This window comes from Lampris incognitus, chromosome 20 (assembly GCF_029633865.1).
Source record: "Lampris incognitus isolate fLamInc1 chromosome 20, fLamInc1.hap2, whole genome shotgun sequence".
Classification (NCBI taxonomy): domain Eukaryota; kingdom Metazoa; phylum Chordata; class Actinopteri; order Lampriformes; family Lampridae; genus Lampris; species Lampris incognitus.
In genome coordinates, this window is record NC_079230.1 from 22,923,709 (window position 1) to 22,945,497 (window position 21,789).

The following is a 21,789-nucleotide window of genomic DNA, read 5'->3' on the forward strand; positions in this document are numbered from 1 at the left end:
GGGGGGGATGCAGAGAGGCAGAGAAAGATGGGAGTTTTCAAGATGTCTCCAAACAGGGATGTCAAATGGCAAAGCCCTGGCACTCGCTCTACCTACATCTTTCTCACCGACACATTTGTACATGTTTTACATTCCGGCCGGTGACATCACTTTTTTGTGCCCGCAACAGCACAGAGAGAGAGAGAGAGAGAGAGAGAGAGAGAGAGAGAGAGAGAGAGAGAGAGAGAGAGAGAGAGAGAGAGAGAGAGAGAGAGAGAGAGAGAGAGAAAGGAAGAAAGAGAAAGGGGGATGCAAGTTTGGAATCGCCAGTTCGCAAAACCTTTTTTTTTTTCTATGAACAAAGGAGACACATTTTCAGTTTCCCAGCCCGAAAAAAGAAGTGGGTGGTGAGAGAAGGAGAAGGAGGAAGAGAAGAGAGAATAAGGGAGGATGGGGGGGGGGGAGAAAAAGAGTGCTCTAAACTTGTTGTTTGGAGAACTCTGTTGGGGGAGGGCAACACCACAGATTGATCTGAAGAGCTTTCGAGGGTTATGGGAATTTTAAACAAGGAGAAGAGGAGAGGGGGAGAAAAAAAATGAAAGAGGGAGGAGAAAAAAAAAGCGGAGAGACTGAGTAAAGACGTCAGGAGGAGGAAACGTAACCGGAATATAAATAGAAAGGGCCTGAGATCTGGCTCTTGCTATATATGGCGATGGCCGTGTGTTCTCAGACGGGGAGCGAAGCGAGGGATCGATTGATTTACGTTAACATTGTCATTGCCATTATTCAGAGGGGGCTCGCCCGAGCAGGGAGCATGGGAGAGTCACCTTAAAGCAAACATACCCGCTGGGATTTTGCACGGCGCTCTGTGAGAACTGTACGTTTGGCATGTAGAAGATGGCTGTGTTCGAACACGGCGAGGCCCCGAGGGGTACAAAGTGAGAATTCAATTGCTCAGCGAAGGTTTTTTTGGCCCGCTTGCTCGCTAATACATAAACACGCTGCACACAGACACAAAAAAAAAACACCTAAGTCCAAGAGAAACCACATTTACTATAGCTGATGAGGTAATTTGGCATAATGTGTCGTGAGCAATGACTAAGTCACGCCTCCGTAACCTGGGGATAACTGAAAACCTCGACCCATAAAGCCGTATAGCCGAAACGTCTTCTGCGGAGAAATATGATTTTGTCTGCTTTGGAAGCACATCATGGAGGTGAAACGTGTACAGTCGTCAAATCTATTTGCTTTGTGCTGCGATTTCTGCTCATCCTGATCAGTTCAGCAAACCTGTCCACCCAGTGGTCTGAACTGCAGCTCCAGTTGGCCTCATAATAACTTATTGCACTATTATTGTACTGCCAGGACACAACATTTTGTACAGCGTCTAGTTCGAGAGGTGTTATTTCTTGCACACGCTATCTAAATCACCTTAATCTCCTCTAACGAGCATGTCCCCTCCTAATTAGACTTAACTGCAATGTGACGATAAGGACACTGACATGAAGCTAAACTGCTCAAATCTGGACGTAGACACATGCCAGCTGAGCTCATTTTCAGTCACCCCACCACCACCACCTCCACCACCCCCGACTCCCCACCACTCCCGCGGGCGAAGCCAGCCGTCACCACTAGTCTTGTCAAAATGTTTGCTTTGACACCTGAAAAATTCTTCTCCATCTCCCTTCTCATGCACACGCATCCCGCTAGAGTTAACCGTCTGTGATTACAAGCAAACTATCTGACTGCCAGAGGCAAGTTGGTGCAATCCCAACACCAACACCACCACCACAAGAGGGAAAAAAAAGACGACTTTTCTATTCAAGTCGCTTCCTAACAAAGGGTGATAATTCCTTAGCGAGTGTGCTAGGCCCGTCAAAGCCGACAGCCTTGCCCTTCACACTCAACAGTGTTGACCCCGAGAGGAAAAAAACAAGGAGAAAAATAAAGGGGGGGGGGGGAGAGGTGTTGATGATCATGCAACTGCATGACGCAGACAGTAACAGCATGGCGGGGACATTGAGTGATGGGCTCATTCATGCGTTCCAGTCTACAGAAACCGGGCCATAGATGGGTCTTCGTCTTACCTGTTTTGAAGTTAGTTTGATCAGGGAGCCTTCGTAGCCCTGAAATGGAGACCGAAGCCAACACGGTCAGTGCCATTAACAGGGACATAGAAAAAAAAAGTCAAAAAAAGCTTTAATTTGATCTAAATTACAACTACAGATTAGGCTAAAATATAACAGAGAAACATTTGGTGACGGTAATGTAATGTATAGTATGATTAAAGACTTGACTTTGACTATCTATTGAATTTCCAAATGGCCTATAAGTTAGTTTGCTTTTTTTTGCAGTGCTGGTTTATAATTGACTAAGCATAGTTGTGTCATGGGCCATAGCTTTCTTATTAAAACCATGTGGAGCAGTCTGTGGAGTCATACCTGATTAGTTCAAATTTACTACTTTCAACACTCATGATATAAACCATTTCCAAAGAGCACATACCACGGGCATTATCTAAGTAGGGGATTAGAAGCACAGCAATTGTCCCATTACTCACTTTAAATGCACTGTTTTGGTGCCATTAAAGCACATTATCAACGGGAGATGGTCCAAAAACAGCTTGAAATGTCTACATAGCCTTCCTTGATCCAACCTCCACTCAAAAATCACCTGTTCTTGCTGTCGTTTGGGACAAACTATGACTACTTTCGCGCCTGCCCCGATCTTGTTTCTTAGGGTAGAACAGATAGCTTCATCTGTGTACACCAGGCACTCAGCCATTTTCCATTAGGCTCTGGTGCGCTTCCTGCGGATCAGGATTTGATTGAACCTCAGCTTAAGGAACATAGACACTTGAACCTAGGGAGATTTTCCATTGCCATTTATTTCATCACCATTAATGGAGGTCCCACGGACGGCTGGAAAGAAAGCCACTAAGAATAGCTGCAAGCCATCCATATAATACATACAAACATACCTTAAAAGGTCTGAACAGAAGGTAGAGCTCCCGTGGCTTGATATCAAGCGGTAGCCCACTGACGAATAGTGTTCGGACCTGCGGGAGGAGACAAGAAAGAGAGAGAGAGAGAGAGCTGTGTTCATGTATTTTTCATTAACCTCCGCTAGTTATAAATAGCTATCCGGCGTACCTTGACACTAAAAGATGAGGTAGTGAAGGAGGACAGTGGAGAGAGAGGAGAGAAAAAAAAAGGGATATTGAAATGGCCAGATCAAGCCCAGGCTGTATCGTGGTTTTGAGGTGCAGGTTTCACATGAAGAAGGTAGGAGGTTATGAAACACACTTTGCTAGACGGGATATTTTTATTTATTTTGCTTAACTTCGCAAACACACACACACACACACACACACACACACACACACACACACACTCCCACGCCCATCATACCTTCCCTCTAAGTCTATTGTGTTCTTCCACGTAATCTAGGGCCTACTGATTTTCATGGCAAACCTCCCTCCACAGCCTTACTCTGAGTTTTATGTCTGAACTTTTCAACTTGGGATCTTGGATAAGGGACCTAAAGCAGCTCGCTGTGTAGGCAAATTGCGACGTACGTGTCGGCTCGGAGGGGAACCGAGGAACCCGGCTGCTGTCGCATTCAGCCCTCGCCGCAGTCATGCGAGGAGCGCTGCAGGAGCAGCACGGGTGTGACTGCGGAAGTGATTCCTGACAAGGACGTCTTTATCTTGCGCGGCGCTCGCTGTGTGCGCCGATTGTTCCGGGGGAGGGAGTGTGACTGTTTCAGGTGCACGGTAGATTAGAGGCTCGCTCAAGCGCACGCGTGGAAGAATATTTTCGCTTTTAGCAACGCTTTATCTCTTACGTATTCACGAGAGTGAGCTGTTCAAGGTTGTTTTTTTTTTTGCTTTCGCATGCTTTTAGTTTCTAGAAAGGCTCTTTCAGTTTCAAGGAAAGCACACTTATAATACAAACCAAAGCAACGATTAGGTAGAGAAATGGAAAACGAGCAGAAAACAGCAGTGATTAGAGGACCTCCGGGGACGGTTGTAATGGGGGTTCAGCTGTTCATGCAGTTATCTGGAGGTCGCGTGTGCTAAAAAAATTCAAAATGTTACAAAAATTAAAAAAAATAAAAATTGAAATATCGCTTTAGCTGGTATGCGGGGCTTATCCAAGCAAACACGCCAGAGAAGCCCTGCCATGTGAAATGAATAAAAAAAATTAAAAAAAAAAATCAGGTCATATTTGTTTTAACGCTCGACCGCACCTGAGCGGGATAATTCGTCACGTTACGCCGAGTATCAGGTGGGACGTCACGGTAAAACCTGACACGAAATCAGCGCAGACGTGCAACGCCGTGAGCCCAGCGAGAACCTTCTTGCTTTTGGGAGACGACGACGAACACTTAGGATCGCTCATCCGCACGGCTATTTTTGTACAATCCCGAGTTTTCTGTTTGCTTTGGAGTTTCCACCATTGTTCCGCATGTCGGAAATACAGGTCTGACGGAGAGGCTGTGATGGAGTCACGCTGGCCCGACGTTCTGATCGTGACACGGGACACCGCCTATTTGGGAGTCTTGTAAGCGGCACAGCTGTCATCGGCGGCTGTATCCTCCCAGCGGAAACAAATCGCAACCGCCCGACGCAAAACAATCAACCAAATCCATGTGGGGCAACTACAATAACTGCCCTACGCCACACGGGGCGCTGAAACGCATGGTTTGGCCATGTAGTTGACCACCTAAACCGGCGCCGCCTCAACACTCTCAACCCCGTTACGGTGACGACAGCATCCTAAAAACTTTTTTTTAATCTTTGTTTCATAATTTGATTGTAATACGACTACAAAGTGGATTTCGACTCCCCAGAGTCCCCATATTGACTTTTGATGGTGGCTTTAAAGCTCGCGGCACAATGGAACCGCTGAACTAACACCACGGCTCAGTCCCCGCGCGGTAACCCGACACACACCGGCCCTGCCAGAATGGAGACTGACACACAAACAGAGAAGCTTAGCAACTGGGGAGCCATAGCTGGCAGGTGCCAAGCCAGCCGTCCGGCCAAGATCACATCAGTGACCCTCTCACCTCAACTCTTATCTTATCTCAGAGGGGCTGAACCCCGGAGAGCTGGCACGGCTCTATCATTGGCATTCCTCTTTGAAAAAAAGAAGCTCCTTTGTGGGTATCCTTATACGGCACACAGCAATATGTGAACAAAGGACAAAGAAGAGAAAAGCATCAGATAGCGGCGAGGATGATCGCTGAGAGCTACCGAAGCTTGTCAAATTAATAGTGCGAGGGTACAAAGTGGAACTGTAAAAAAATAAAAATAAAAATAATGTGTGTGTGGGGTGAAACTAAAATCTGCCAGGTGTGAGACGATGTAAAAAAAAAACCAAACACTCACTACATTTATCAAACCAAATTGACCCCCCCTCCTCCCAGAGATTTTCAGGATTTTCCAACAAGGCCTCGGCTTGTTGTTAACGCATTTTGTTATGCTGTCGTGACACGGGGGGTTTGTTTTCATCGCTGGAAACCGTGTCTCAACCACCATGTCGGTTAATACGCGATCCTCTCTCCTTGAAGCGAGCCTTGGCACACACACTAAAGAGTATCTTAGTCATCCCTCTCCACCTCGCCAAGTCATCTCAGATTTCGGTTAGGATTTAACTTTTATCTGAAGTCGTAAAGCACAAGTAAGGGCAAACCCCGCTAAAACAACGAGTTCTCTATACAAAACGGAACAATGGGGGCAATCCTAGCTGCGTTGGGCGGAGGAGCGCTCCCCATTCCTGAGATTTACTGACGTCACTTGTTGTGATATATGATCGGTTGGAGTGTGTCCTGTGTTGGCCTGGCCGCACAGCAGATACCGAATGATTCACAGTCGAAATGTGTCGACAGCTCTCTCCGCATACATCTGCTGTTGATTACTGAATTTCCCCCTCGCTCTCTCTCTCCCTCTCTCTCTCTTTGCTGCCCTCAGAGTACTTTGAAAAAGTGCAGTAGTAAAACTATTTGCCACCGAATCAAGTAAGACATCAAGCTTTCATGAAGCAGTAAACCAAACTGAAGGTCAAGCCAGATCTTGGAGATTGGGCAGATCTTGGGAGTTTCATATATTATACAAGCGTAAATGCTCTGCCGCTTTTTTTTTTACTGGAGCTTAGTGGCGTCCTTTTATTGGTTCCTCGTGAGTCACTTTGAGCTTTACACATACCTGCATTTCCATAGTGCTGACTGGTCAAGTACGGGGCTTTGAATCATTGACCATTTATGGCATGCTCCCGCGCAAACATGCGGGCATGCTTCGATCAAAAACAGCAGGTCATATCAACCGTAAAGCCAGCCAAGGAGGTCCACGAGCGGCGCACCGGTGCAGTTCCCTGGCAACGTTTTAGCCGAGCTCGGCAGAGAGCGGAGCCTCCGGGCCAAAAACATCAGATCCTATTAAGGCCACCTCTGCAGCCTGTCCCGAGGGAAACAAGGCACCTCTAATCAGAGATCCCCGGTTCCACAGGCTCCGGATGGGGGTCATCACCTGATTGATACTCAATCACACCACCCACACAACCTTTTTCCGGTGCCAGCCAAAGCTCTGCTTGAGGATGGGATGGAGGTTAGGGGGGTTGCTGTGCTCAAATAGGCCATAAACCAGAATCGAGCTGCTTTCTTAAATGGGAGGCAGACCTCCGGTAGCAACCAAGTGCAATATCATCTCTAATTTAAAGTATATATATATAAAAACTCACCTCATTCATTGATCACCCCCAACCAAAGACCCGTATCTGTTCTTCTTATAAACTCTCAGACAGGAAAGGCCTAAGACCTTAAGGCCAACAATTTGAGGGTTTCTTTAACATCATTATTTCTAATTTCCATGCCTCTATAAGCCTTTGACATAATCAAACGAGACCATCCGTGAGGAGATTAAATATTGCAATGTAATATTTCCAAGTGCTTTCAAAGCGTCGATGGTCAAATCGGTTTGTCTCACCCCTTCGTTCAACAGCTGGCTCTGTGCCTTCTGGAGGATCTCGCTAGCTCGGTGGCCCCTGACAGAAAATTTCGTTTGCAGGCTCTTAGGCGTAATCCCGCTCTGTCTGCACCTGAGGCTGAATCTCAGGTGGTTCCTGTAGTTCTGCCATCTTACTTGCCGTTCGCTCGTACCCACGTACAAGTTTAAGGCGATCCTCGCCGAAAAGTGCTTGCCTCCGTGTCGGATTCCCTGCTGCAAAATCTGACAAAATGACCTACGACGCACAGATGACGTGTTGCATAGCCACAATCGGAGAGACATTACCTCATCATACCACACCTCTACATCTCTCAACTCTCCAAAACACTGATGCAGGCGCCAATAGAGGGTGAACGGGGATCTTCGTGACAAAGGGCAATGCTTCTGGGAAATGGAGTCATTCATCAATGAAACATTTTTGTCCACCGGGACACGTAAAGTCAACAAAAATCCCAAACTCCTGCAACAACAGAGCTTGCTAAGTAAACCTGGCCGACAACTGGGTGACTGAATGACTGGGGCGTTACTTTAAAGTCGCTTGTTTGAGTTCACCAAACTCTTGTGTGACTCACCCCCTACTCCTCATTTGTGTATGGGAGCATGTTGTTGTTGTTGACTATTTGTGTGTGTGTGTGTGTGTGTGTGTGTGTGCGCGCACTACAGATAGGAGGTTGGCATACAGTTGTACCATTACTACTACTACTGTTCCCCGAGTCTTCAAACGCATCAGGACAGCAGCTTATTGTACTCTATATTTCTCAGTTAATTGTTTGTATTCAACTCACAATGCCTGTAGTTAGTACAATTATACACCCTATAATTAGTATTTAGTGGTCTGATGTATACTGTATTTAAAACCACCTCCTCAGTCCAATATTGCCACGATCTGTAAGATACGCATACCTGCCGATACCTGTTAATATGATTCACACACTGCAACAGCTTTACGTGTGAATGCCGGTAAAACAGCTTTTCTATTATTTGAATATTTCTAATTTTCTTGTTGGATTCCCCCCCCCCCACCCACCCCCCATACAGAATAGATGTGTTACGGCCTCATTTCTGTGACTCCACCTTAGCTAATTAAGTTCAGTTCTCCGATTCCTATGACGTTGTGTCGTGCATTTCCTGTGAAGAACTCACCAAGTTGTATTCCCAGTATTCTGGGAATAGAACAGGTTCTGACACTGATCATGTGAATCTACAGTACATGAAAGCATCAACTATGTCAAAAACTGTTTCCCCGCTATTATGTGAGCAACTCAAGAGTTCCAGTTATGATGGTACTCGTTGCTCAAATTCAGGCTTTACCGTGTCCTTGGTGGACTGAGCAGAAAATTGCCTAACCTAAGGGACAATGAAAGCCATTCAATACCAACTGTGTAATTTAAAAAATGCACTGAGCCAAATGCACTGATGGGGACCATCCCCCCCACCTCACACACACACACACACACACACACACACACACACACACACACACACACACACACACACACACACACACACACACAATTTCTGAGTAGTTACCATTTTAGCGATATGAGGTTTTCACCTGACAGCACCGGTGTACCTTTCAAAATCCACCCAGAGACCGTGAAGAAGCACTTTAGTGCACGCCCAAACCAGTTGCGTGCACTTCAACACAGCCCTTCTCCATGACAGAAGCTGAAATCAAAGAATGAAATCACACCCATGCGCCCAGGAGAGCTCAAGGCAAGCTGTGTCTTACATCAGTCTCGCACAATGTCAGAAAAAAACAAAAACAAGACTGCCTCTCCTTTGCTATCTCACTTGTCACTGCACTGCGTCCGTGTCACTCTCCATCATCCACGCAAGGTCTTATTTTCTTTCTTTTTTCCCCCCCTCCACCTTTCATGTCGGAGGATGTGAAAAGAGAGACCGCAGGCCTGCTAGGTGTCAAACGTCCATAAATGGATGGCTCAGTTTAAAGTGTCTGTTAATCGGCAGGGTTCAAGGGGTGAAGTTTCACACTCGGGGTCAAAGGTCAGGGGTTAGGGCCAGGTTGTTGCATAGGCTGAGGGGCTGAACACACTCCAAAGTCACGACAAAAGGCTGAGAGGGGTTTTTTTTGTGTGTGTGTTACAGCCGCCAAGTGCCTTTCCCAACAATTACAGCCCAGTATGGGTCTGTAAATGTTCCAACAGGTTAACCTTTGAAGGCATTTTAAATAAATGACCTACGAAAGGCAAAGTGCCCACTTCAACATGTTTTTCCTTCAGCTCCTCCCATACCGTTCGTTAACTCTATCCGTAATAGCTTTTCCTTATTTTAAATGAAACCTGGCAAAAAAAAAAACAGTCCTCGGGCTATGTCTCTCTTCTTGACACCAATATGCGGTCTTCATTTCCTATCCATCTACAGGCGAGCACCCTGCAAAAGCCCCGATGTGTCATTCCACCGTCGTGTGTGGAAGAGGAACTCGTTCACAGATTGCCAAGTGGATATCAGTTTGACACTTCAGCCATCAGTCAAGAGATCATCAAAACCTCTCATGGTACGGTGTACTGTCTTCTTAAAGCCACAGTCCTGAAGATCGTCTGTGGTGATCCTGGTATCGGCACTGGTGATTGACCACTCCAAATCCCAGAGACCAATTTGAAATAAAACAGAGCCCCCATTGCTGGTTTTGCCAGCACCTCCCCTCACCGCCAGACCAAAAAAAACCAAAACATAATTGAACCCGAGTTGATGTTGGAGAGGTCTGTTGGTAAAGCTCTTGCATGAGTTTGTTCCACCATCTCAGCTGGTAACCCAGAACAAACACAACCGCACACTACCAGCCTTCCTTATTCCACACTTGGCCACTATGTTGGAGACATAAGAGTCATCCCCCTCCCCATGAAAGTCCTACCAGACAATAAGCATCCACTTCCTTTTTAGCCTGGCAATTCTTTACGAATGGGCTAAACACCACATCCCGGGGAGCTCATTAACACTGACAAACTGACCAAGTCCACATCCACTTTCCACCGACTCCCTTTGTAAATGCTCGCTCAACTGGGCGTCTTGCACCGTTTGGCTTCAAGGTCGGGTGGAGAGGGGTTAAAATCGCCGGGGAGGGAGGGGGGGCAGCATTTGGCACTCAGTCTACCGCTTTGCCAGCATAGAATAAAAATAAATAAATAAATAAATAAATAAAATGCAGGCCTGCTCATGACTTGGTGCTGGCTTTGAGTTCTGAAACTGACCCCGTGTGGACTGTGTAAAACTTCTGCTATGTTGTTTGATGCTTTTCTCCTTTGATGGAGAACTCCAAACACACTAGCTCACACTGCAATGATGTCAGACGGCAAACCTTATGGGCATTTGATGGACAACCAGCAGTAGCTGTTGCCAAGGAAAATAACGCAAGTGACTAAAGCACAAAACGTTATCCAACAATAAAGCTATCTGTCTCCCATCAGGGGCCAAAAATCTGCTGTTGATCAATTACAAAATCTGATGTGTCATTGCATTTAGTTTTAAAAAAAAAAATTCCATCTCTTTATTTTATCAAGATTTAAAAATCGATTTGATTTTCCACTTTTTTTACTTTATCTTCAACTCATAATGTTTTCATTTCATCCGTCTTCCTCTTTTATCATTACCTGTGCAGTTTTGACATGATGTCAGCCCTGCCGCACTGCATTTCAACGTAGGGAAGGTGCCACATGGATTAAGTTTGATCGACTGTTTGATTAAAAACCCAGAAACCTTCACCGATTCCAACTGTAGCCCGATTAAACAAACTAATGTAACCTCACAACAGCAAGAATTAACTGAACTCCCTGCCCTCCTGTGGCCCAGCACTCCCAGCCAAGCTCGTGGGATTTGACCTTGGATGGTTAACTCTTGCTGCCTAGTTAAAAAGACTGTTGGCACAAACAAAGCTGCTGCACAGTCGGTAAGCTGACAGGCTTCTTCATGTAACCCTTTCTAAATGCCTGGCTCGTTTCTGTCTCCACAGAGTTCTTCCCATACCCATAAACGGCCCTTCAGTTTGGAGATTCAAGGGTCACAGCTACAACGTCTGGGCTGAGTGGAGCGAGAGAGAGAGAAAGAGAGAGAGGAGAGCAAGAATGAGAGTGATAGAGTGGAGAGAGAGACAGAGAGCGGAGAGCGAGAGCGATAAAGTGGAAAGAGAGAGAGAGAGAGCGAAGATAGAGTTGAGAGAGCAATAGAGTGGAGAGAGGGAGAGAGAAAGAGAGAAAGAGAGTGGAGAGAGAGAAAGAGTGGAGAGAGAGAAAGAGAGTGAAGAGAGAGAAAGAGTGGAGAGAGAGAGTGGTGAGATAGAGCTGAGAAAGAGAGAGAGAGAAAGAGGAGAGAGCAGAGAGAGAGAGTGGAGAGAGAGAAAGAGTGGAGAGAGAGTGGTGAGATAGAGCTGAGAAAGAGAGAGAGAGAGGAGAGACAGCAGAGAGAGAGAGAGTGGAGAGTGATAGAGTGGAGGGAGCAGACAGAGTGAAAGAGAGTGGAGAGAGAAAGAGAATGGAGAGTGAGACAAAGGGGGGGGAGACAGAGAGAGGAGGGGTAGAAAATTACTAGAGTAGGGAAAGAGGGAGGAAACAGGGAGCAAGCGAGATAAGAGCGAGGAGGAAGAGAGATAAAGATGGAGAGATGGGGGCGGAGAGAAGAATGGTCAGGAAACTAAAACCAAAAGAAATGGAAGAGTATTAAGAGTCAAGAAAGTACAGAGTCATTATGAGGACCGACAAAAAAGGAAGAGAGAAAGAGCGAGAGAGAACAAGAGAATGTGTTGAACACTAAGACGGATAATTATAGTCTGTGAGTAAGCAACGTCAGTGTGGAGGTGACAAAGTATACAGCATGACAAAGCAAGCCAAGATGGCTGACGTTGTCTCAGGAAAGATCCCACTTCCTCCGTTGGGCAAGCATGTCATTTATTGCACAGCATCACGAGACTCGGCCTCCTTTTCAACATGTTTCTTCATAACCAAACAGCGCCACATGAGAGGATCCACCGTCCCTCAGCGCCGGTCAGCTTGAAGGTTTTCCCTTTTTCCTTCGGTGTGTTTCGTACACGTCTTTTTCCCCTGTTCCTCTCGCGTCACTTTAGCGGGTTCCTATAGCAGCCGTTCCTGACGCTAAGCCTTGTTGTTGTCTTTTCAAATACCTCTTGTCACACTGCTGACAAATGGCTAAGATAAGATGACAATTCCCCCAGCGCTTTTATAAATAAACTCCAACCTATCTGCTGGTAGATGAAACACTGTGTTTCTCTGTGTGTGTCTGTCTGTCTATGTGTGCCGGTGTGTGACTGTGTGTGTGTGTGTCTATGTGTGCGATTGCCTGTGTGTGTCTGTGTGCCGGTGTGTGACTGTGTATGCGTGTCTGTCTTTATGTGTGTGTCTGTCTATGTGCATCTTTCTGTCTATGTGTGCACGTGTGTGACTGTGTGTCTGTCTGTGTGCCAGTGTGTGACTGTGTGTGTGTGTGTGACTGACTGTGTGTCTGTCTGTCTATGTGTGCCAGTGTGTGTGTGTGTGTGTTTGTGTGTCTGCGTGCCAGTGTATGACCGTGTATGTGTGTCTGTCTGTCTGTCTATGTGTGCGTGTGTGTGACTGTGTGTGTGTGACTGTGTGTGTGTATGTGTGTGTGTGTGTGTGTGTGTCTATGTGTACCGGTGGCGTGACTGTCTTGGAGGTGTGTGGGTCTATGCTTGCACGTGTCGGGTGAAGGTAAGCACTCACAAGTTTCTATTTCCGTCATATATTGTGTATTTTTGTGTTATGTATTAGGACTATCTAATTATGTGCGTTTCATTGTATATCTGTGAAATTGTGACCTTCTACTGTGAGTGGGTACACAGGCAGGTGTATGTGTTGGAGAGCGTTTGCCACTCTTTCTCTGTAGCATACCAACTAGTGCATCGTCTAAGCCAGCCTGCATGGACGGTCACATTTTACCTATCATGGCCACGTTGCCCCCAAGCTCCACAAGCGCCTTTATGTTATCCCCCCCCCCCCGATAAAGTTTCATGTCAAGGAGAGTTAATATATCTATGTGCCCTTTTCATAGACACATGCACACATATGGACCGCTCACACGGCTGTGCCCGAGACTGCTCCGACGTGGTCCTGCAGCGGCGCAACTCCCCGCTTAGATCGCTTCACAAGAAAAGGTCACGCTGGTCACATGACCTGCTATTTGAAGAGGAACCGTGCAGATACCCCGACCATGCCAAAGCACAATCCAATTACACCCCGGGGAGATGCGCCATATCTGCTGAACTCTACGGGGTGGTGGTGGTGGTGGGTGGGGGGAGGGGTATTTTGTCTCTCTCGGGGGCATTTGCGTGTCAAGATCCACTTACACGTTTATAGCCTGCCGCGATCTTGAATCAACAGATGTTTTACAAGGTCCGGCCTCGCGTTGTGTCATTTGATATCTGGGGTGAACAAACCCTCCAGCTATGATGCCGTGCTGTTGGGCGAACACATGCATGTACGCTGTTATATATTCACATCCAGTGGAGGAAACGGTTAACGAGGACGCAGCTCCTTTTTGGTCGATCTGAAGAAAACCGAACGCAAAGACGGCGTGGAGCTCAGTGGAGGCCGCAGCAGCAGCAGCAGCGGCAGCGGCGGCAGCAGGATAGTTGCCGTTTTTAGCAGAAACGGGTGGACTGGCTGGGAGATTGACAGCGTGGAAGTTAAAGGTCAAGAGGATTGTGGTGTCTTGGTGGGCTCTGAGACATAACCATAACCTTAAATCAGGATGGAAAAGAACCACCTAGCCCCCACCATCTCCAGTTATGGGAAGGGAGACATGACTCACCTTTTAAGGCGATAATAAAACATTACGACGTAAATCTGTTGTTGTAAGTAGCATCAAACTCACACGACGACGGACTAACGTGTGGGATCAGACGGGGACGGAAACATGCAGTAAATCAATTCTTTAACGTAGATTTTTTTTGTGGCTTATATGGGTAGAGTGGTTTTGACTGGCTTATTTTACCACCATGGCCGCCCCCCCCACCCCCACCCATCACAGCCATCTCGTTCACTGTACGCTGTATTCAGCTAAACAGAGCCGGAATGAACCAAAAATTTGAATAAATAAGTGATTAAAATCTCACGAGAGCTATGTGCCCTGCGTTTGCTGCTGCGATATGCCAGCGTTATAAGACCCCGTGATAGCGTTGTGTGACAAATAATATCCATATTTAGTCATTTAACCCAGCCTCGAGTCTTTTAAAAGTCTTATTATTCTCAAAACGAGTGAGACGCATGGCCAACGAGGGAAGATGTGCCCAGGCTTATTTACGTGGATCATGTGTTCTTCAGTCATGTGACACTATTTTCTCCACTAGGTAACATTTTTCAAAACAAAAGAAAATGATCTCACCTTCCTGAGGAGGTTTTTTTTTAAAGGTGTTTTAGGGGGAAATAAGGATGACGTGTGTTTGCAGTGTGCCATGAAACAAATGCATCTAATGGGTGTCAATACCCTTCTTCTTCTTCCTGAGCTTAAATCGCATCAATTAAGTCAACCATCAAAAGGTGAGCAAAAACCCCTTTGTGGCTCCATCGCATCATATCGTTTTTGTTTTTGTTTTTTCCCTGTTCCAACCATTTTACAAAACCACATTAATTTTCCGTTGGCAAAAGGAAATCTTCTCTCCTGGTGCTTTGTCCATACAAGGTCTGGAAATCTCAGACGGCGGTAACTTATCTCCGACGCTCGCTATCTAAAAGACAGTATGTCACATAGACTGAACCGGTGGCTTGTTCCTAACCATGGCACTTCTGAGTGCCACGGCATGTGAAGGCATCCAGAACACCTGATAATAAGGACTTTATCAACCTGACCCCGCAAGATTAGATGTTGTCAACACTGGGCTGGAACTGAAACCTGCATACCTCTCCTCCTGCAGCAACACCATGTTTGGTGACCGCTGGTCCACAAAAGATAAACATTTAAGTGTACACTGATGGTGTTGTGTGAGGTTGAGCAACGGAGCGGCCATGAGGAGCCAAGCTTGCCGGGAGGCTTTACCGGCTCGAATCGATGATCCATTGAGACACATACACATGCGCGGCAGCACAAAGCTCACAACGGCTATTGTTCTGCATGTGAGAGTCATGCCAGAAAGGCCTGTTAAACTTTGGCTCTCCCATTGAAGTAATGGTTAACCATTTCTATAGCACTGTTAAGTACATAGCTATTTAACATTTTATAGCTCCTGTTTTTGACTGCAGGATAGTTGCCCCGTATGCAAAGGATGGGTTTTAGTCAATATAGCCTAATAAGAAGGTCTGAGCAAAGGTTTATGAAGGCAAGACGGAAACAGATACCCTTACAGCGTTTGTAATAAACCTTTTACATGCGGTCGTGAAACGGAATCGTTGTACGAAGGTAACCCTCGTTTCAATATCATTTCACGTGTTTCAGATGAAAGAATAAGAAGCTCCATCTTCGTACGCGTGGGGAAGGGTAGTTTTGAAATCTTACCCGATTTAATATTATTTAGAAGAAGTGGCGGTCATGAATAACCTGGAAAAAAATTGCAAGTCATTGTCTCTTAACGGCCTGTTGCTGAGAATTAGGAGCCTCGTGTTAAGTCTCCAGTGTGTGATTGTGTGTTTGTGTGCGTGTGTGTAAGGGCCACTTGTGTGCAAAAGTGATTGTCTGTCTGTCTGTGTGTGAGTGTGTATGTGTGTGTGAGTGTGTGTGTGTGGAGGGGGGGGCTCATGTGTGCAAAAGTGATTGTGTGTGTGCGTGTATGTGTGAACCCCCACACTCTACCCAAACTTTACCCCCCCCCTTCATATATTACAGCATACATCATTTCCCAAAAGATGAAGTGGGGCCTTCTTATTTCATGTTAATATTACTGAGTAAATGCAATCCCTCGCCGGTCTGGATGGCTTCCAAGTAATTCCACAACCATTTACATTCCTCTAGCTCCTCATACAGTTCCTAATCAGTCTCTCTCCTTCACTCCGTTATAGTTTATCCGACATGAGAGCACCAAATCTGACTCAACCGTCCTTGCGATCCTCTCTGTTTACATCATGTTATTTAAAAAACGTCTGAGCGAAAGAATTAGTTTATAATTCACTCCATCAATCAATGCTCTTTGCAGTCACACTGACTCAAAATGCCATTACCCTCGATCCTAAATCACATCCTAAGTAAGCGTGTGATCTTATGTTTGTGTTGTAATTCAATGATTTGTTTTAGACATATTTTTCGCTGAGAAATGTATATAGTTTATCTTCCCAAAGTGTGAGAAGTGCTTTAAGCCTACATAAATCCAGCATTAGGCTTGGCCATATGCTTTCCATACGTTTCTAAGATGCATGTTCTTTTCTCTCAGTGACGACGTGTCATCTGTCTGGTGGCCTGCACACAGCGTAATCTAAACAACAGAACCAAATATGGTTCTGTTGTTACATCAGGCCAAAACCTTCGGCTATTCAGTTACAAATGGACCGAGAGCATGTTAGGCCTTAATCTAATTGCTTCAAGAGAAATAACGGATATAATCTGATATACCTTTTCTTACATCATTTGGCTGCACATACAGAGTGGCTCTAAAACAACAAGTGAGCAGAGATTTCAGATCCAAAGTAAATTACCCCACGCAAAGGACACCACGATCCAACCATGTTTAGCAAGAGAGATACCAGGAAATTGGATTCAGATTGCACAACCAGACCGATATTTATGAAGGAGGGAAAATGGGCTATTGTCCAGGCTGTTAGTGAAAATAACGTTGATGTTTCGTTGGGTTTTTTTTTTTTACCCTCAACTATCTGAATTACATTTTCTTATCTGACAACAGTACCCGGAGACTTTAAAGTGTAATGAACACAGATTGCTGGAAAGGCTGTGCTCTTGCATGACTGTAGTACAGTAGACATGGGCTTGCAAAGCACATTGCCTACATGTTGCAACAGCAATTGTTTGAACTTCCACTGCACCCTCAGCTTCAATGAAAACTAATATGATTTGGCGGAGAATTCCTCCTACACACCTATTTAGTGTAGTGTATTTACTTCTACGGTACCACTGAGAAGCAGATATTTCACTTGTCAATTGAATAAATATATATATACACACACACACACACACACACACACACACACACACACACACACACACACACACACACATAAAGTTAGGTATTATCGGATGAAGTGTGTCTAAATATATTAAGATGAGGTCTTAACAACCAAACAAAAAAAGAAGACAAGAACAAACACTGAAAGGAGTGTGAAGAGTAAATTAAAAGTTGTATCGTGTGGGGAAAAAAACCCTATTCGTTATACGTATGGGCCTATATTACAATAACAGCACAGGTGAGAGCAGGTGATGCAGCGAGGAAAGTCGTCATACCTCCTCCTCGTGATTGCTGAATTCATTTTGCTCGTTCTCCTTCTCGATCTTGTTGTTATTCATTCTGAGCGACGGACTGGTAACGATTATCACTTTCTCTCGGACCGTCTTATTCTTTCTCCTCTCCTTCTTGTTCTTCTTCGACTACTTCTTCTTCTTCGTCGTCGTCGTCGTTGTGTTCTTCTTCTTCTTCTTCCCCCTCCAGAGAATGAAGCGCCCCGAGAGAGAACAGTCCGCGTCCGGCTGCTGTTTTATCTGTCCGCTAGCTCGAGCTCCTCACTAGTTCGGCCACATCAATGAAGGTAACGAAAAAGAAAACAAAAACAAAGTCAGCGAGCCGGATAGAGGGCTGTTTCTCTACAACAACTAGCGTTGAATATACGCGTTTAACGCATTCAGATATTCCTCATTGAAAAAGACGAAGCGCGGCACTATCCCCGAAACCAAGCCGTGTCCAGGGGAGACGAAATGAAACTGGGTAAATGTTCATTAGACTGCACTGTACTGCACTGTACGGCGCGGCCGACTGGGAAAGTTGTCTCCCATCTGCGCTTTATGCAGGGGGGGGGGGGGAGAGGAGGGGAGGGTGTGATGCACCGTCTGCCCTGCCTTCGCCGGACTGGTGGATTTCTATTGTAGCGCCGTTCCGGTGTTTTAGCCATGTTTTAGTTTATGTACTACTAACGCCGCGTACTTTACGCGACTCGTGGTAACCAAAAGCGTACCGTGGTTATTTTACATGGATTTGATCGAAAGCGTCGTCGCCTCCTTTCCAAGCAGCCGTTTGGTTTCCGTTCTTTCAGTGAGGCGTTAAAATCAACTGGTAGAGACTTGAAATGTGCTTGTTTGCTTTTGCATTTTAAACCAACTAGTCCGCCAACTAGTTGCCGCTGCGGAATAACGGAGTTGAAATTGAATTGAGCAAATAATAATAAAAATAAAAAAGGCCCAGGGGGAAAAAAAGACGAATAACCTAGTTTGGCAAAGGAAAATCAAACGTCGGTGATTTCTCAATGCCGAATTTTACGGTGAGTTTATCGTATCAGCGTTTGTATGTAAGGAAATGGGGGAATGGGGGAATTTTAAAAGAAAACTGAAAATAAAATATGCTCTGGGGGGAAAAACGGGATTTGGCTGCGGTCACACGTGCGCGATGCAGGCGAATGACCGTCACCTGCTAAGGCGACATTCGTGGCTCGTGCAGAATGTGCGCAATTCAGGATGTGACGCTTACGGAAATCTATTTGCGGGTTGTCCGCTTTAGTTGGATAGGGGAATCGTCGCAATGCTGTCTACTCGATTTAAATGGGCTAAAACGTGCAAATGCCCCGGTATGGTCCTCTAAGTGCCACTGCAGCCTCAGTCACCTTTCACCCCTCTACCTATGCAGTGGTCCTACCTACTGATATTGCACATTTAGTGTCTTAACGCATGCTCAATAATCCAGGTAAGAAAATCACAGAAAGGTGAATCAGTTCCTCTGGATACAACGTTTATTGAGAGAGAAACATTTCATTACTCGTCTAAGTGACTTCTTCAGTCTAAACTGACTGCAGGTATCCCCACCCTTATAAACAATACAGGGGCATAATGACTGAAACCAATGATCGGTTTCATATGCAAATTACCGTGAGCATTAACTACAGTTTCAATGGCAATGTTTGCAAGCACAGCTTTGTAAGATGGTGGTAGGGATGGCTGTTCCTCCCTATCAAGGATGTGCGCATCCTCATCCTTGAAAGAGCGGCCACTCTCCTGTAGATGGGTGTAGACTGCAGAGTCCTGTCCCGATGTATTTGCTCTCCGGTGTTGTGTCATCCTCTGTTTGTGCCGGGGGAACCAATCCTTGGGGTGGACCAATTTCTGGTGCAGCGTGTTTTGGGGTTTGAAAGCAACTGAGACACGGTGTTTGGAAAATATACATCTCAACTTCTCCGACACTCTTGCCACATACGGAATCACCACTGGTTTATGCTTAGGCAGCTGTTGTCCTTCTCGCTTCGATCGGCTGGTACACTGTTTGGGCATCTTCCTGGCTTTGACAAACGCTCAGTTGGGATAACCACTCTTAACCAGGGCCTGTTTAATGTAGGATTTCTCCCCTTCCCCAGCCGCTGTTTCGGTGGGGACGTTGTCAGCTCGAAGGTACAGCATTCTGATGACTCCTAGTTTGTGCTCCAGTGGATGATGAGAATCAAGCCTTAAGTACTAATCAGTATGTGTAGTCTGATGCTTCAGTGTTTTTTTGTTGTTGCTAGACACACTTAACACCAGATAACCATTAGTACACAGTAAAGTCCTCAATCCAGGAAAGTGTCTGATGTGTAGCAGACTTCAGACTACCTTTGGTGAAAACCGGGGGCAAACCTAGCTCAGTTCTGATTGGCCCAAAGCCCATGTAAAGTGAGGCAGAGTTCCAGTGGGAGAGTGAGGAGGAACATTACGGTGAGAATGTCGCTGCTAGAGAGGGCCTTTTCAACAGCCGTCCCCAGATTTCTGGAGGAAATCTGAATCAATCCCAAAAAAAGGCCCTTTGATTATCAGGTGATAAGTCACAAGGTTTCATCGTGGATGGCAGTCCAGAACCGTTATGAGATCAGCGGTCCGTCAATTAGTCTGGCAAGGAAGGGAGCTGAATAAGTCTAGCCACTGGACGTATGTAAGTACTGTCACCCACCTTGATTTCAGCAGAACTTACTTTGTCGTCAAGTCCAGGGGCCAGGTTGGTGACCATTCCTACTGGCCACAGTGATCGAGCTGACTGAGGGTCCATGATCACAACAACCTTACCGATGTCTAGGTCTGGCTTCTCTGTGTGCCATCGAATGGCCTCTCTGCCCTTTGGAATCCAATATTTGTGACGAATCCAATATTTGCGACAAATTGAGTGCTCTGAAAGGCGCCCACAAATAAAATGTATTATTATTATTGTTAATTTCTGCAAATACTCTTTCAGGGCTGGGATGATGTAGCTGTTCATCAAAGTCTTTAATGATCAGCTGTGTGACGTTTGGAATCAAGCACAACTGGATGGAGGACCTCTGGATCGAGCTGATTACTGTGGTGTAGGCGGCCACCTATGTGGATGAGCTCATCATTTTCATCAAGTTCGGACTCCCTTACTGCATCACCAGGCTGAGTGTGGTCCAGTGTGTGTTTTTGGAGAGCATATATGGTGCAGCAGGGGCTGCGGTTTATTGAGGTCAACACCCTGGAACTGAAAGGAGCAATTGAAGACTACACGGTGCTTCCCATTATGTTCCACCGTGTGGTGAGGGATGTGCCAACTTGTTGGTGTGTCTTCTGCACAAGGCTCCAGTTTGACAATGTAACCAGCTTGTTCCAACCTCTGTATCTCCGCTATGAAGGCTGAGGCATGCGCTGGGGCTTTGGAGAGCCTCCTCTCTGTGCTTCTGAGCTGGGGGGAGCACGGCCTGTTTTGGTGCACGTAGTTGCGGGAAGTTCTGGACACAGAGAAGAGGAGTGGCATAGTGGTAAATGACATCTCCCTCCACCCACTGGGTTTTGTCCTCCAAGCACTTGATGGCTTCTTGAGCCTGTCGTGATCTCATGCTGGCCTTTTCACTCTGCCAGGGGAGCACATCCATTTGCCATAACCTTTCATCTTGTTGGTGAAGGTCTGCTGGTTGTGCCCCATAAGGCATGAAGAGGCAGTGTTGCTCCATGAGGTATTGTTTAACCCCCATGGGTTGAACCCTGAAGTGTCCATCCAAGGCGAGTTCTAATGGCCACCAGTGCCCTGGGTGGCCCAACATGCACTGGTTCAAGTGGCGTTATTAAGTGGGGGTGGTCAGAACCTATGAGCAAGACAGGACGGATGCTGTCAAACTGCTGAATGGGAAGATCCCTCAGGTGCCTGAACTTCCGCCTCAGGGCTGTGATTGGATAGGTGTAGCACTGAGAAGCTTGAAGTTGGCACAGTCGTTGAGTGAGTGCTTGTTGTTATCACAGAATGGGCAAAACGTCTTGGGGGCATGATGGTCAGCTGCCCCCATGGTTTTCTCCCAGTTATTTGGGGCCTGAGCCCAACAGGTGAACCGAAGCCTTGGCGGTTGACTTGACCCCCCTTTTCATCTCTCTGCCCTTTGGGTTGACGTCCCTCAAACTACTGCCATACTATGACACATCTTCCTGGACTTGGAGTTCATATTCTAACCAGTCCGCCAAATCCAGTAGTGCGGGGATAGGTATCCTTAGAGGGTGGATGAAATGTCTAAAGCTAGACCTTAGATCATGTGGAAGTTTACCCAGCAGGCGAGAAACATGGGATCCACATTCCAGTTCCACTCTTCCTTTCCTCCCCAGCTGCTCCAACATACCGACCAGTGATTTTACGCGCAGGGCAAACATTCTGAATGACTTGATATCGCCACTATTTATGTTGGGGCCGTCCATAAGCTCTGCAATGTGCT

General features: G+C 46.2%; 1 protein-coding gene across 4 annotated transcripts in view; it reads right to left on the minus strand.

Annotated features, from left to right (window-relative positions):
- The window catches only part of LOC130130376 (RNA-binding protein with multiple splicing-like), a 41,802-nt gene extending 23,935 nt beyond the window's left edge, over positions 1-17,867 (minus strand). For all 4 annotated transcript variants that reach the window (XR_008812159.1, XR_008812158.1, XM_056300068.1 and 1 more), the window contains exons 1-3: positions 17,357-17,867; positions 2,960-3,037; positions 2,067-2,105 (exon numbers count right to left, since the gene is read on the minus strand). Coding sequence is in view for 2 of the 4 variants with exons in the window: in XM_056300068.1 (XP_056156043.1) it covers positions 2,067-2,105; positions 2,960-3,037; positions 17,357-17,419 (180 nt within the window). In the remaining 2 variants the exon portion in view is untranslated. The remainder of the gene's footprint in view (positions 1-2,066; positions 2,106-2,959; positions 3,038-17,356) is intronic.
- Between the last annotated feature and the right edge of the window lie 3,922 nt (positions 17,868-21,789).